Source organism: Zingiber officinale, chromosome 5A (assembly GCF_018446385.1).
Source record: "Zingiber officinale cultivar Zhangliang chromosome 5A, Zo_v1.1, whole genome shotgun sequence".
In the NCBI taxonomy this organism is placed as follows: domain Eukaryota; kingdom Viridiplantae; phylum Streptophyta; class Magnoliopsida; order Zingiberales; family Zingiberaceae; genus Zingiber; species Zingiber officinale.
The window spans coordinates 93,045,293-93,061,935 of record NC_055994.1 but is presented as its reverse complement, the minus strand read 5'-3'; the positions used below and the strand labels follow the sequence as shown (position 1 = coordinate 93,061,935).

Here is a 16,643-nt window from a genome sequence, read left to right as displayed (position 1 = left end):
CTAGTAGTAGCCCGAAGGCCGGATTAGCGGTGACTCGAGAGCCGGCGCATCGCCCGATAGGAGTGCCAACAGTGACGACGACGTTATGCCTCCGACGAAGGCCATGGGTCTACTGGTGTCCGTGACTGGAGGTGGCAGTGGCCGCTAGAGGTGGTGGCAGTGTCCACTGACTCAGCGGCGGCAGAGGTCGCTGGATACGGCAGAGTTGTCGGGGAGGAAGTGTTGGTTGCTACTCGGAAAACCTAGAGGTTCCACTGTACAAAAATTTTGTACAAAGGTCTGAACCTTTTCCTAGCTACCATGTGTTCTTTTAAATTAAATTTTGGATCGCCTGCGGAACTTAACACATTTGATCCAAAACTTAATCTATTTGTTCTTTTAGGTTTTGACTTGGATCTCCTGCGGAACTTAACACGTTCGACCCAAATCACCTTAAGTTATTAATTCCATTAAATATTAATTTCCATAATTGGTTCCCAGTACTGACGTGGCGAGGCACACGACCTTCTTGGATATGGGAGCAACCACCACCGACTAGACAAAACCTTTTATAGAAAGCTAATATTTAATTTCCTAAAATAACTTTAGGTTAACCGAAAAGAACAATCAAATCACAAGGAAAAAAAATAAAAGAACACAACATCGAAAAACATATTCGAAATTCTAGAATCGTAAGCCTCTTGTATTTGGTATTATTTCCATAAATAACTAGTATGATGCGGAAAGAAAAATTACTAGTTATACCTTGTAGAAAAACCTCTTGATCTTCTACCGTATTCCTCTTCTAACCTCGGACGTTGTGTGGGCAACGATCTTCCGAGATGAGAACCACCTAGCACCTTCTTCTTCCTTACAAGTTTCGGCCATCAAAACTTCTCCTAGGATGAAGAGGTTCGGCCACCACCGCCATGCTCCAAGGGATGCTAGAAAAGAGGCTTCTTTTCTCTCCTTCTTCTCCTTCTTAGATCCGGCCACCAAAGATATCTCCACCATGAGAAGGTTTTGACCACACAAAGGAGAGGAGAGGAAAGAAAGGGCCACACCCAAGGAAAAGAGAGAAAAATAGAATAGAGTCGTTCACCTTGAAGCCTCCTCTACCCCTCTTTTATAATCCTTGGTCTTGGCAAATAAGGAAAATTTAATAAAACTTCCTTAATTCTTTTGCCATTGAAAAGGAAAATTTATTTAATTAAAATAATTTTCTCTTTTCAAATTATAATGGCCACTCTTCTCCCTAAAACAAGGAGAGTTTTAATTAAAACAAAAATTAAAACTTCCTAATTTGTTTCTAGAAATTTATAAAATTTCTCCAATAATTTTAATCCTTCATGATTGGTTAATAAAAGAAATTTTATAAATTAAAATCTTTCTTTTAAACATGTGGATAATTTCCAAAAGAAAAGTTATCTCTAAAAATTAAAATCTCCTTTCAATCTACAAATAAGGAAGATATTAAATCTTTTCTTAATCTTTTGTAGAAACTAATAAAGAGAATTTTTAATTTTAAACTTTTTTTAAATCATGAATATAATTAAAAGGAAAGTTTTTACCAAAATTAAAATCAATCTTTTAATCTACAAATAAGGAAAGAGATTTTAACTCTTCTCTTAATCTTTTGTAGAATCTTATAAAAGGAAGGATTTAAATTTTTAAACTCTCTTTTAAATTATATTATCCACATAAGAAAAATTTTAAAATTTAAAATTCCTTTTTATTTAATAGGGCCGGCCACATGAATTCACCCATGAACATACCCATGGCCGGCCCTAGCTTGGTCTCCAAGCTAGCTTGGCCGGCCCCTATAGGATGGGTAAGAAGGTGGGTATAGGTGGGTATAGTACTCTATAATTAAGAGGCTACGATAGGGACCGAGAGGAGGAATTGGTTTTGGTCTCCCGATAAAATTAAGCATCCCGTGCTCGCCCCGAATACACAACTTAATTTTATCAATAATAATTCATTCCACTAGAGAACTATTATTGAACTACCGCACCAATCCCAAATTACATTTTGGGCATTGCCAACGTTACAAGAACCTATTGGGTCACACACAAAGAACAAGTGGATGGAGATTAGGTTCATATGATGAACCAAGAGGATTAGATTCATTTGATGAATCAAATTGGATTAAGAGTAATCTTAATTGGGCTAATTGAGTTGGACTCAAGTTGATTCATGTGTTCAATGAGTCTAATTTAGATTATGACTCATTGAATCAATTTAATTAAATGAATTAGATTCATTATATTAAATTGGCTTGAATTAAATAGTTGGATTAGATCAACTATGAGAGAGATTAAGTCAAGTTTGACTTGACTTGAGAGGAAGATGAAGAGTCAAGTTTGACTTGACTTTATGCCACCTCATTGGTGAGTTGGCATTAAGTTGATCAATGATGATGCTCCACATCATCATGGTTACTTAAGTGAAGTGCCACCTCATGGGAGTTACCAAGAGTTGTGACTCTTGGTATCCCATGGAGGTTACAAACCACTTAATTAGATGAAAAGAGTTTCATTTTACAAGTGTAACTCTCATTCAAGTGATCTTCCTCCTCCTAAGCTCTCTTCTTGCTCCTTCTCTTCTTTTGGTCGTGGGTTTCAAGCAAGGGAGAAGAAAGGAGAGTGAATCTAATCCAAGAAGAAAGGTTAGTGAAAGTCACATAGAGATTTTAGAGGAGTGTGTTCTCTTCTTTTCCTTTCTTCTTCTTCCAATCCTACCCGAGAGCCCTAGAGAGTGCTAGCACACTTGTGGTGCTCTCTTCTCCATCCTTGAGTGTTAGAGAACACTTCTTGTTCGTGTGGATATCACTAGAGAGTTGTCTACATTGACAACTTCGAGATCCGGCGTACCGTTGGACAAGCGGGATTTGCAAGGGCACGCTTCAAAGGTATAAAATATTTTTCCTTTGTAGATCTACTGTAGATCATAGTTTGAAACTCGTACTCATATTTTCGAAAGTTTTCTTCGCACGGATCCAATGGCTAGGGGGTTTCGGGGTTTCTGCGACGCATCAGAGCCACGTGCGAAGCTTGTACGAGTTTAGTTTTTGTTTTTATGACAAAAATTCAGTTCTGTAATATTCTGTAATTTTATTATTTTTAGAGTTTTTATGGGTATTTTTCTCGTAGAAGCGAAGCACAAGTGTTTCGGCACTTGTAGGCTTCGACTACCGAGAAGAATTTTTCAAAACGGCAACGTTTCGCCCAAAAAATTTTTGGGATAGCAAGCTAAGGCGCTCTTGGATCTCTTAGGAGCAACTCGCGATGGTTAGATCGCGGGTAGGGGTACTGCCCCTAACCCCGCAAGGGGATTTGCTCCGCGATTGCGCCCGAAATCGCTAATCGGGACCGCCGGGAAAAATTTACTCATAAAATCTGTAAAATTATAAAACAAAAATTACAGAAAAATTATAAAAATATATAATTTTGAATTATATATTAATTTTGTGATAGTCATGGCCCAAACGACCCAAATTGGATTTGGAAATGTGTTGTAATTCATAATACGACATGCGTGCCGTTATGTGATGTGTGTGCTGTATTTATTTTATTTTATTTTCGCGACCTGCGTGTCGTGCCTTTCTCTTATATTCTGGTTGTAAATTAGATTTAGACTCGAATGTAACTCGAGTTTCAAAATTGTAATGTAATTTTGAAGCGGTGGAAGGTCCACACGAGACGGAGTTACGAGGAGGGCGCGAGCAACACAAGGTGGTCAAAGGAAGAAGCTTGAGAAGCTGTTGACCTTAGGTTGACCATCCGATCTTCTCATTGGCTTGAGAAGATCGTAGTAGGTCCATGACACAATCACAAAAATAATTTAATTAATTGCTTATATGTATGTGATGCATGTTTAAATAAGTAGTTAATTAGTGCCTAGCGATTAGATTAGATCTAAATCGTGCACATGATGCATCCCACGATTAGATTAGATCTAAATCAAGTATTTGATACGCATCATCATTTAGATTAGATCTAATGCCTACCGTGCCGTGATACCTACTACTACCTCGATCACATGTATTGTTGAATCTGCCAAAGCAGAGCAACACATATTATCTTGGTAGGGTACGGAGGGACAATCTTGGTCCCGCCTATCAACGCATGGGTGAGTTCAACTCAATTAGATTGAGTAACTAGTTAACTCGGTTGGATCGAGTACAACTATAGGCATTCTTCCAACGGTTGGAAAGGTAGGACAAAATCACGTTTATATTAACTCTCGGGCGTATTAGCCAAAGCTAACTCGAGTTTTAATATCAATGCGGATCTTGATCCTATAAACAAGAGTTGCATAGAGATGTAATTGGTAATCGTTATCTACCGATCATACTCAGTCTTGGGTGTATTAGCCTAAGCTAACTCAAGGGTTAGTATGATGTGAATCTTGTCCCACATGAATTATAGAATTCAGTGGGAGCATCATTTAGTTAAAGGCCTAATTAAATGATTAAGAATATGATACTTATTTCTGCATTTATTTCTGTTGTAGAATTGCCATGATGTCAAATACGAACACTTTCTCTCTGCGATCTGTCCTTAAGAAGGACAAGCTCAACGGAGCAAATTTCCTGGACTGGTACAGGAACCTGAGAATAGTTCTCACGCAAGAACGTAAACTGTATGTTCTGGAGCAGCCCATTCCGGAGGCTCCTCCTGCCACTGCCACGCGAGCAGACCGAGATGCTTATGCTTGCAACCATGAACTCGAGCTTCGAAGCAACATGAGTTGATGGGTGCTTACGATATGGTTGAACATCTTTGTCACCTATATCAAGGACAAGCAAGGCATCGGAAGAGGAACTCCAAAGAATACCGGAAGATCTTAAGAAGAAATAAGATTTCTACTTCAGGTATACATGTTATAGAAGTCAACCTCTCTATTTCTTCATCGTGGGTATTAGATACCGGATGTGCTTCGCACATTTGTACTAATGTACAAGCGCTGAGAAATAGCAGGGCATTGACGAAGGGTGAGATAGACCTACGAGTAGGTAATGGAGCACGGGTTGCTGCTATTGCTGTAGGAACTTACCATCTATCTCTGCCCTCTGGGCTTGTACTAGAATTAAATGATTGTTGTTATGTGCCTGCCTTGACTAAGAACATAATTTCAGTTTCTTGTTTAGACAAGAAAGGATTTTCATTTACAATAAAGAACAAATGTTGTTCCGTCTTTTTAAACGATATGTGCTATTATAGTGCACCTCTGATAAACGGACTCTATATTCTAGACCTTGAGAGTCCTATCTATAACATTAGTACCAAGAGGTTCAAGTCAAGTGACATGAACCAAACCTATCTCTGGCACTGTCGCTTAGGTCATATAAATGACAAGCGCTTATCCCAGCTCCATAAGGATGGTTTGCTAGACTCATTTGATTTTGAATCTTATGAGATATGTGAGTCATGCCTACGAGGCAAGATGACCAAGACTCCCTTTAGTGGGCACAACGAAAGAGCGACTGATTTGTTAGGACTCATACATAGTGATGTATGTGGCCCTTTCAATATCGCTGCTAGAGGCGGTTATAGGTACTTCATCACATTTACTGATTACTTCAGTAGATATAGTTATGTGTACTTGATGACACATAAGTCAGAATCCTTTGAAAAGTTCAAAAAATTCAAGAATGAAGTACAGAACTAGCTTGGCAAGAGTATTAAGATCTTCGATCCGATCGAGGTGGAGAATACCTTAGCCATGAGTTCCGTGACTATCTAGCTGAGTGTGGGATTCTATCCCAACTCACTCCTCCTGGAACACCACAGTGGAATGATGTATCCGAAAGGAGGAATCGTACCCTATTAGATATGGTGCGATCTATGATGAGTCACACAGATCTTCCGACATACCTTTGGGGTTATGCTTTAGACACGGTAGCTTTTATACTCAACCGAGTTTCATCCAAGGCCGTGATAAAGACACCATATAGGATATGGACTGGGAGAGATGCCCATGTGTCTTTCATGAGGATTTGGGGTTGCGAGGCTTACGTTCGACATTAAGTCTCAGACAAATTAGGACTCAAATCCGACAAGTGCTATTTCATTGGATATCCCAAGGAAACTAAGGGATATTACTTCTACATTCCCAGTCAGCACAAGGTAGTTGTGGCAAAAACTGGAGTCTTTCTAGAAAGGGACTTTGTTTCTAGAAAGACAAGTGGGAGCGCGTTCGATCTTGAAGAAGTTCAAGATGCGAAAAATAGCACTGATGCCTTGATGGAAATTAAACTGGAGCCACAAAGTGTTGTGGATGACGATGTTCCACAAAGAGTTGAGGAACAACAACCAGTTCAAGTAGACATACCTCTTCGCAGGTCTGATAGGGTACGTCGTCAGCCTGAGAGATACTCATTTCTCTTGTCTGACCATGATGACGTTATGCTCATAGAGGATGAGCCTACCACCTATCAGGAAGCTGTGATGAGACATGGCTAGAAGCCATGAGATCCGAAATGGAATCCATGTACACCAACCGAGTATGGACTTTGGTTGATCCACCTGAAGGCGTAAAACCCATTGGGTGTAAGTGGGTCTTTAAGAGAAAGACTGACATGGATGGACTTATCTATAAGGGGTGTTTGGTAGCTAAAGGTTTCAAGCAGATTCATGGTATTGACTATGATGAAACCTTTTCTCTAGTAGCGATGTTTAAGTCCATTCGAATCATGCTTGCTATTGCAGCCTACCATGACTATGAGATATGGTAGATGGATGTCAAAATCGCGTTTCTGAATGGAAACCTGCTCGAGGATGTGTACATGACACAACCTGAGGGTTTTGTAGATCCACAGCATACTAGCACAGTATGCAAGCTGCATATGTCCATTTATGGACTAAAGCAGGCTTCTCGGAGCTGGAATCTTCGATTCGATGATGCAATCAAACAGTTTGGTTTCATCAAAAATGAAGATGAGCCTTGTGTCTACAAGAAGGTTGTAGGGGATATAGTTGTCTTCCTCATATTGTATGTGGCTGACATACTACTCATTGGGAAGGACATCCCTATGTTTCAGTCTGTCAAGACCTGGCTAGGGAGTTGCTTCTCAATGAAGGACTTAGGTGAGGCATCCCGCATTCTAGGGATACAGATCTATAGAGATAGATCTAATAGATTGCTTAGCCTAAGTCAGAGTACATACATTAACAAGGTACTCCTACGGTTTGCCATGCAGAACTCCAAAAAGGAATTTCTGTCGATGTCACATGACGTGAGTCTTTCGAAGACTCAAGGTCCCTCTTCTAGAGAGGAGAGAGACCGCATGGATCAGATCCTTTATGCCTCAGCCATAGGATCGATCATGTACGCCATGCTATGTACTCGACCTGATGTCTCGTATGCTTTGAGCATGACGAGCAGATACCAGTCAGGTGAAAGTCATGGATAGCGGTCAAGAATATTCTTAAGTACTTAAGAAGGACTAAAGAATATTTCTTGATATATGGAGACGATGATGAGCTAGCTGTAAAGGGTTACATGGAGGCAGTGATGACTAGTTGTAAAGTTCAAGATCGGGGTTCGTATTTTGCATTAATGGTGGTGTCGTCAGGAGTTCGAAGTAGGATACAATAGCTGATTCTACAACAAGTCGAGTACATTGCTGCATCGAGGCAAGGAGGCAGTTTAGATCCACAAGTTCATCATCGAACTTGGGGTGGTTCCTAATCTTGACCCCATTGAGCTCTATTGTGACAACAATGGAGCTATAGCACAGGCGAAGGAACCTCGCTCACACTAGCAGACCAAACACATACTACGGCGCTTCCATCTTATTCGAGAGATCATCGAGAGAGGAGATGTTAAGATTTGCAGAGTACCTACAGAGGCTAACATCGCAGATCCCTTGACCAAGGCTTTGGCACAGAGGAAGCATGATGGTCACACTAGGTCATTGGGGCTTAGAGCCTACACTGATTGGCACTAGTGCTAGTGGGAGATTGTTAGCTAGAGCCCTAGAGTCAATCATTTGATGATTGTATTTTGGACTTGTTGTATCATATTCTATATAAATAAAGACATTTGATTTTTGGTTATTATACTTACTTGTATTGGTGTCAAATAAACTAAGTATAATAACGTCCTTGAGTAGACGGTTCTCACCTATATCAATCGGTTAGTTGAACCGATAGTGAGATGATATAGGGAACACTACTCTTAATCATTCCTAGTCGAGTATTAACATTCAGGGACAATGTTAATGCAATAAGACTAGCATGTAGGTCAACTCGATGACTTGATCTCACAAGTCATGGATATAGAGATATCTAGTTGACACATGGGTATGCATTAGACAATGTATACTGAATGACCCGCCATGAGAAAGTATCATGGATCATTATATGAGTGTCATATACTTTCTCATGTGGCTATTAGTATGACTACTAGTCCTTAGACCTGAAGTCACCATGGTTCCCTACATAAGGAGTTATGTACTTTGGTTTCGTCAAACGTCACCCGTAACTGGGTGGACCATAAAGGCGATTACTGGGTATGTAACAAATTATGCGGAGGGATGTGAGTGATGTAGATGGGATCTATCCCTCCTATATTACGGGAGAGACATCGGTATTCTTGATAGAGTGAGACCACGAAGTGCATGGTCATGCCTAAATGAGTCAATATAGGATATGAGCTCATTTGATTGAGTGAGTCTACTTGGAGTTCAAGATTTAGATTGATTTGAGGATGACACGGTCTATGCCTCACATTGATCAATCTAGATGTCTAGGATAGAAGGACACTTGTCATATATTGTGAGGAGTCACAATTAGTAGTCACAAGGTGATGTTGGATCTCAACATTCTTGTAACTTGGGTAGTAATGATGTATTGCTAGATACCGCTCATTACTTATGTTTCTAAATGAGTTTAGGGGCATTGCCAACGTTACAAGAACCTATTGGGTCACACACAAAGAACAAGTGGATGGAGATTAGGTTCATATGATGAACCAAGAGGATTAGATTCATTTGATGAATCAAATTGGATTAAGAGTAATCCTAATTGGGCTAAGTGAGTTGGACTCAAGTTGATTCATGTGTTCAATGAGTCTAATTTAGATTATGACTCATTGAATCAATTTAATTAAATGAATTAGATTCATTATATTAAATTGGCTTGAATTAAATAGTTGGATTAGATCAACTATGAGAGAGATTAAGTCAAGTTTGACTTGACTTGAGAGGAAGATGAAGAGTCAAGTTTGACTTGACTTTATGCCACCTCATTGGTGAGTTGGCATTAAGTTGATCAATGATGATGCTCCACATCATCATGGTTACTTAAGTGAAGTGCCACCTCATGGAAGTTACCAAGAGTTGTGACTCTTGGTATCCCATGGAGGTTACAAACCACTTAATTAGATGAAAAGAGTTTTATTTTACAAGTGTAACTCTCATTCAAGTGATCTTCCTCCTCCTAAGCTCTCTTCTTGCTCCTTCTCTTCTTTTGGTCGTGGGTTTCAAGCAAGGGAGAAGAAAGGAGAGTGAATCTAATCCAAGAAGAAAGGTTAGTGAAAGTCACATAGAGATTTTAGAGGAGTGTGTTCTCTTCTTTTCCTTTCTTCTTCTTCCAATCCTACCCGAGAGCCCTAGAGAGTGCTAGCATACTTGTGGTGCTCTCTTCTCTATCCTTGAGTGTTAGAGAACACTTCTTGTTCGTGTGGATATCACTAGAGAGTTGTCTACGTTGACAACTTCGAGATCCAGCGTACCGTTGGACAAGCGGGATTTGCAAGGGCACGCTTCAAAGGTATAAAATGTTTTTCCTTTGTAGATCTACTGTAGATCATAGTTTGAAACTCGTACTCATATTTTCGAAAGTTTTCTTCGCACGGATCCAATGGCTAGGGGGTTTCGGGGTTTCCGCGACGCGAAAAAGCGATTTTCGCGGCCCGAAAAACCCAACAACTATCAATAAGGATAGCAATGAATGTGATGTCATGGTGGTCAGAGAGGAAGATAGCAATGACAGGGTCACGACTGTGGCTGCGACAATGCCCCACAGATATAGCGCACTAATAAGGAGAAGGTTTACCGCGGTTATGCTAGTCATATCTGTAGGAGATCGGTAGCCGGTTAGAAGGGGGGTTGGATAGCTAGGTCACCTTCAATTCGATTTCTTCTCTACAAAAGATTAGTGCGTAGCAGAAATACGAAAACTAAAATAATGAAAACAAACAAGAATACAAACGCTAACACTATTCCTTTACGTAGTTCGGAGATTACTTGCTCCTACTCCTCGGCGTGTCCTTGAGGTGGACGAACTCTTGATCCTTCGGTGGATCAATCTCCGGCAATCTTCGGCTAGAGCTTACTCCTTCTCGGTGGAGTATAACCTCTCACAAAGCACTCTTCTTCTTTTACAAGATGGAGTTTAAGAGTAGGAAGAAGAGTATGGCTTGGAAGCTTTGGACAATGACAATGAGTGATTCAACAATAATCAGTAATCTCTTTCATGCCCCAAAGCTTCCTATAAATGAGAGGAGAGAGTTGATCAACAAATCAACTCATCTCAGTACCAGTCGACTATACTTTCATCAGTCGACTGGTGCTACCGTTGGAGGTAGCCAATGACTACTTCGCAGTGCCAACGGTTTGCCAATGGCTACTTACTAGTCGACTGGTAAAAGTACCAGTCGACTGATCGCTGCTGGTTGAGCAAACAGAATACTTCTGTTCGCTCCCAGTCGACTGCATAGTTGACTGGACTAGTCGACTGCAATTTCTAGCAGGTGATTGGTCCCGGTTACAAACTCACACTCATCCTCTCCAGAGTCATCCTTGAAGCCCTCTTCCTCGGCCTTCATCCCTCAGATGCACGCGAGCCCGTGGCTCCTCTCCGTGCTATCCTTCATGTTGCCTTGAAGTCCGCTTCCTTTGGCTTCACTCCGTTGCTCCTCGTCTGTGGTCCCTCGGATGCACCATCCTTCACCGAAATCATGGACCCGAGCCATAGGATGAGCTTCCCAAGCTTAGCCGCACCAAGCTCCTTATGTGTGTTTCACCAAGTCCTGTATCACTCAAACACATGTTAAAATAATATGAAATCTTAACTTAAACTCTTTGACACACACATCAAAACCATGATCGTACCGATCAAACCTAGGTCGATTGCACCAATAATATCATGACTAGACATATGTGAGGAGGGACAAGGAAGGCAATAACACTGACTGCTCGTGGGGTAGATAGAGAAATACATGTAGGGTGGTGAAGCAGCAAATAAGGAAAAATTTAGATTTAATTAAAATTTTTGGCAATTCAATTGGGAGAAATAAGGACTGAAATGAAAATACTATAAACCATATGGACTAAAATAAAATGAGGATGGAGCTGTAATTAAATTTTACTTGTAAATTTTTAAAAATGGGTGGGGCTAGAGCCCACCTTAACCCAAGGGTGGCTTCGCCCTTGACCAGAATCAAACCTGAGTTTTAATGTTGTCAAAAGTTGAAGTTAAATCATGTTGTGATCTAACAAGTTAACTAAGTGTACAGGATGTTTACTCAACCAGAGTCTTAGCAAATCGTGGAAGCCAAGCAGGAAGCCCAAGTGGGTCGAGAGGACCCGACACTTAGCATGGTAGCTAGATAGGATTGGAGGACTGAAGATCGAGAGGAAGTCCTAGTGAGCCGTTTTGATGCTAAGTAACAAAGTCCAAATAGTTCTGGATGACCAATATGTGGCAGGTAGGTTGAGGTAAACAAACTGAAGAGGAGCGACAATGAGGTCGTGTTCCGGGAAGGAACAAACCCCAGGTCACTGATCTAACTGAAGAAACTAGGAAGGTTTCTAAGTTGAAATCAAGACAGTTCTACTGTCAAATACTACTCATGCATCTTACTATTCATATATTATTGTCCCAACTTTGTTTTGCAGAGATATATTGTGTTTAACTCTGTTTTGCAGGAACTGGCCTGATCAGTCGACCGAACACAGAGATCGATTGACCGAACCAGATCGACTCATACCAGAATTCAAACCAGAGTAGAACAAAGTTCGATCAAAGGTTGATCGGGCGACCGAACTAGAGGATTGCTTGACCGAACCATGATGACATGACAGAGATCAAATCGAGCTGAAACAAAGAAGGAAGCCAGGTTGATCGGTCGACTGAACACATGGATCGATCAATTGAATGATCACATCATTAATGAAGAATTAAATGTAAATCTCAGTGAATAGGAAAAGTTCACTATTCGGTCGACCGAGTATGGTGATCGGTCAACCGAACCATTAAAGATCATAAATGAACGAAGATTGAATCTCAGCAAAGAAGGAAATCACAGGGATCAGTCAACTGATAGGAAGTTCGGTCGACTGAACAGATCAGTTGACCGATGGGACCAATGGATTTATCAGTCGACCGAGCCATGATTATAAAAGAGGAGCTCGAGGTACATGGTAGGTATCAATTCTTCTGTTCACCTCTGTGCAAAAGCTCTGTTCGTGCTACAGCTCTGTGACACATCTTCAAGCAAGCTACTACTCTGACAAGATGCTGACGATCTTCATCTATACTCTTTTTCAGTATATTTTATTTTAGCTTATATTGTACTTTAATTCAAATAAGATAGTAGTCTGTTACTATCTTATATTCCATCTGTACGAATTACTTCTTTCCGAATGTTTTGGAAAGAAGAGTTTTAGTGGATTGCCTAACGGTGCGATCAAGGATCGCGAGTCTTGGAGTATGAGTCGACTTAGGCTTCAAACCAAGTAATCAAAACTTGTTCTTTATTTTCCACTGCACTACTCTTGTTTTAACGCTTGAAAAGAAAAATTTGTAACGTGCGATATTCACCCCCCCTCTATCGCATCTTTCGATCCTTCACCTATTATTTCATACCACAAATGAACTTGTGTCCTATAACGAGTGATCCATATAGGTTTGTATGATGAATGTTGCTACCACCACATTAGAATGGGTGGTACAGGGTAATGAAGGTGTAAGGAAACTTGCACAAAGTGATTGTCAATATGGACAATAGCTATTTCTCGATGCTCTTGGTTTAGAACTGGAGGAGTTTTTAATGACAAGTAAAACAACTCCTAACATTTTCACTAAATGTATGCCATAAAAGTTTGAGGAGAGATAATTTAAAAGGAATGAGAGGTTTTTATATGTGTCAAAAATTAAATAAAATAAAAAAATTAATGGAAAAATAATAAATAAAACTTATTAAAAAACAAAACTAATAAAAAAAAACTAAATAAAAATTAAATAAAATTGAAAAAAAAAGATACATAAAAATATATAAAGTGTCGAATTAGGAAAGTAATTTAAAAGAAGGGAGAGATTATGTTAAAAATTATATAAAAAAAATAAAAAATTTGATAAAAAAATAATAAATAAAATTGATTAAAAAATAAAACTAAAAAAAAAAAAATACCATTTAAACGGGAATATAAAAGGGGTGCTATAGGGGGAGAAGCAATTTGCATCTAGGGAACAATTTTACATATCCTCGATTCTTATATTTGGTTTCAAGTATTGCACGATGTAGAATACCATGAGTTTTATTTTATAGTCCAACTCTTAGCTAAACACAAATGGCTCCCGTATTCTTGACGGATTAATGTAATATTGGTCTCATTCGAAAGCTATTTTCACCATCTACAGATTAGTAGAAATATCTCACGAATCCATTGGCTAAATCCCAAGTTATTCTCTCTCAGGATGAGAAGAGAAACACACGTAAACCCATATTGCACCCTACAAATCCTAAGCTTCATTCTAGTATTTTCACCGTAGGACAATTTCTACCGTCGATGTCATCTAGATCCAAGGGTCTACGTTTAAAGCGAGGAGAAGATAGCGATCCGCGTGCGCCATACGTGGAGCAATAGGAATTCAGGGATCTGCGGTTCGTCTGTATTTAGTCCCACAACTCGTGTGCTGCCCTTTGTCTTCGATTTGGGGTCCCTGCGTTGTTTGATTTCGGGAAACCCTAGCGATGCCGGCGTTGGAGGAGCCGATTGTTAGGATGGAAACGTACGACGATGACGAGCTAGCTCCGGCGAAGCCCGCGGCAGAGGAGGGTGCGATCGCCCCCGCTGTCACCGTCAAGGCTGCGAAGGCGAAGGCGAAGGCGAAGGCGCCCTCGTCCAAAGCTAAGAAGCTCACCGGCCCGAGGAGTACCTCCGCCCACCCTCCCTACGCCGAGGTGGCTATTCCAAATCGTTTTGTGTGTTTTTTTGGTCGTGTTTTTGCTGCTTTCTTCGTGGATTTGACATTGAATTTCGTTGTTTTGGAGTGTAGATGATCAAGGAAGCGATCCTGACGCTGAAGGAGAGGATGGGATCGAGCCCTTACGCGATCGCAAAGGCCATGGAGGATAAGCACAAGGCGCATCTTCCGGCCAATTTCCGTAAGATGCTTCTCCTCCAGCTGAAGAAGCTCGCCGCCGCTGGCAAGCTCGCGAAGGTGAAGAGCTCCTATAAGCTTTCCTCCGCCACTGCCTCCGTCGTCGTGGCTACTGCGAAAGCCACCACGAAGAATCCCATTTCCGTTGCGTCGAAGGCGAAGCCGAAGGTGAGGCCTGCGGCATCGATTGCTAAGCCCAAGTCGAAGACTGTTGCCAATGCGAAATCAAAGGCTAAGACGGTGACTAAGCCCAAACCGGTTGCAGTGAAGCCAAAGTCGGCGACAAAGAGGAAGGATGCTCCGGGGAGAAAGGCCCTTAAAGCGCCGGTGAAGTCGGCAGCTGCTCCGAAGAAAACTCCCGTTAGGAAGCCGAAGACGAGCAGTTCGACGGCGAAGAAGTCGAAGAAGTGAGATTTTGCTTGTTTTGTCGAAGCTTTCGTTGATTTCACGTTTACCTGGAAGGGCCTGTTTTTGTAAGTTTGGCCAAGCTGTAGGGGCCCTCGTGGTATATCGCAGTGTATTGTTGGGTAAATATATACATAAATGCTCCTCGGGTCCACTTTTTTCTTTATCAATTGGATTTTCAAAGAATTTTTAATCGTTTTTTATATCAGTAAAATTCACATTTTTTAATTTTGTCGGGGAAATATTATCTGTACCAAGGGGATTTCGAGAAAATAATCTTCTATTCTAAAAAAAGTAAAAGAAAATTTAAAAGAATGAAGCTTCATTATTGGAAAACAACAATTAAGTACTTTAATCCAGTGAAATTGATATCTTACTCGAAATTTCTTAAAATTTTCTAATAAAAAAGAAAAATCTCAAACATTGTCTCAAGTATCATTTAATAGTAGATGCAGAGCAATTTCTACTATTAATAAGGGATCGAGACCATGCAATATTTATATTTATAATCACATTTTTAGGCGTTAAAATTTGGTACAAAAATAAAAGAAGCGAATTAATGGCACCTCTCTATTTAAGCGATAATATCATTAATAATATTTTTGGACCTCTTGACTATCTTCTAAATTATTCTATTTTTAGTGTAATTTTTTTGGGGCTACAACGGTCATGCCATTTTTGTCGGTATAAATTGGATGCCAATTAAAATAACAAATAAATTATTTTATTTTTAAAAATTCTTTTTCTCTTAGAATGTGATAGTAAAAGTTGAGATGAGTTGCTCTAAACAATTAATGTAATTAGAGTTCAAATCTCACCAAAATACATTACTGTGTTTCTTAATTTATCGTGACAGTTAATAGAAAATTTATGTGGAAATGAATTAAACAGTTCAGCTTGGATATCTGATATATTAATAAAAATTATTTTTAAAAATATTAATCACCAATCACATATGTGATATGTCAAAACTTAGGGCATCTCCAAAACTTTGTTGAGCTCCATAGTTTTAAAATTTAAACCCGCTTCTTAATCTCACTATCTTTGTTTTTTTAATGGGCGCCTCTGTATTTTAGGGATAGCATCCCTACTCCTAAATTATATTTAATCGGTGAATTTCTATCTGATCTCACAAGATAAAATCTCTATATATGTTCTTATTCTTGATCCCTATCCTCATCCTCATCCTCATTCTGTTGGTAAAATGATATGAGGTGATCTTCAAAATTAAGAAATAAATGGTTGAAGATTTGAAACACGTATGAGATATATTTTCCTAAAAATTATATTTATCCTCTCTTAATGTTACTTAAAGGAGTAATGACAAATAATTTTTGAGATATGAGAAACCTTTGCAATATTTTTTATAAGCAATAATAGAAAATATTTTGAAACTTGGAGAATATATAAAAAAATTGAATGAGAGAAAAAACTAATTATTTTTCTTCACAATCTCTTCTCTATTTATAGACTTGAATAGTCACTTCCAAAAATCATAATGAATGGATACGTCTCTTGCTAAAAAGACATGTATAAAAGACACGACTTGTTTTCAGTTTTGAATATTAAACCTAATACCTGCCAAGCTCCAAATACCCATTTTACTTCGAATATCCATTCATTTAGATTTATTATTTCATTAATTAATTTGAACAAATGAATTCTAACAATCCCCCCACTTATTCAAAATAATTAATCATTTAACTCATACTCTTGATGTTTACTAATACAACATGATATCTTTCGATTTGAATCACACCTTAATGAATAACCCACAAAGTAATTGTATACATTAATGGTAGCATAAAAACTTTGAACCATAATTCCTTATTACAATACATTGACTTAGTCACATATACACAC

At 39.3% G+C, this 16,643-nt stretch overlaps 1 protein-coding gene across 1 annotated transcript; it reads left to right on the top strand.

The window, feature by feature from the left end:
• The first annotated feature begins 13,922 nt into the window (after positions 1–13,922).
• LOC121983025 (histone H1-like) lies at positions 13,923–14,950 on the top strand. The gene is made up of 2 exons (XM_042536012.1): positions 13,923–14,175; positions 14,271–14,950. The coding sequence occupies exons 1-2, from the start codon at positions 13,966–13,968 to the stop codon at positions 14,784–14,786; spliced, it is 726 nt and encodes a 241-aa protein (XP_042391946.1). The 5' UTR covers positions 13,923–13,965; the 3' UTR covers positions 14,787–14,950.
• The last annotated feature ends 1,693 nt before the right edge of the window (positions 14,951–16,643 follow it).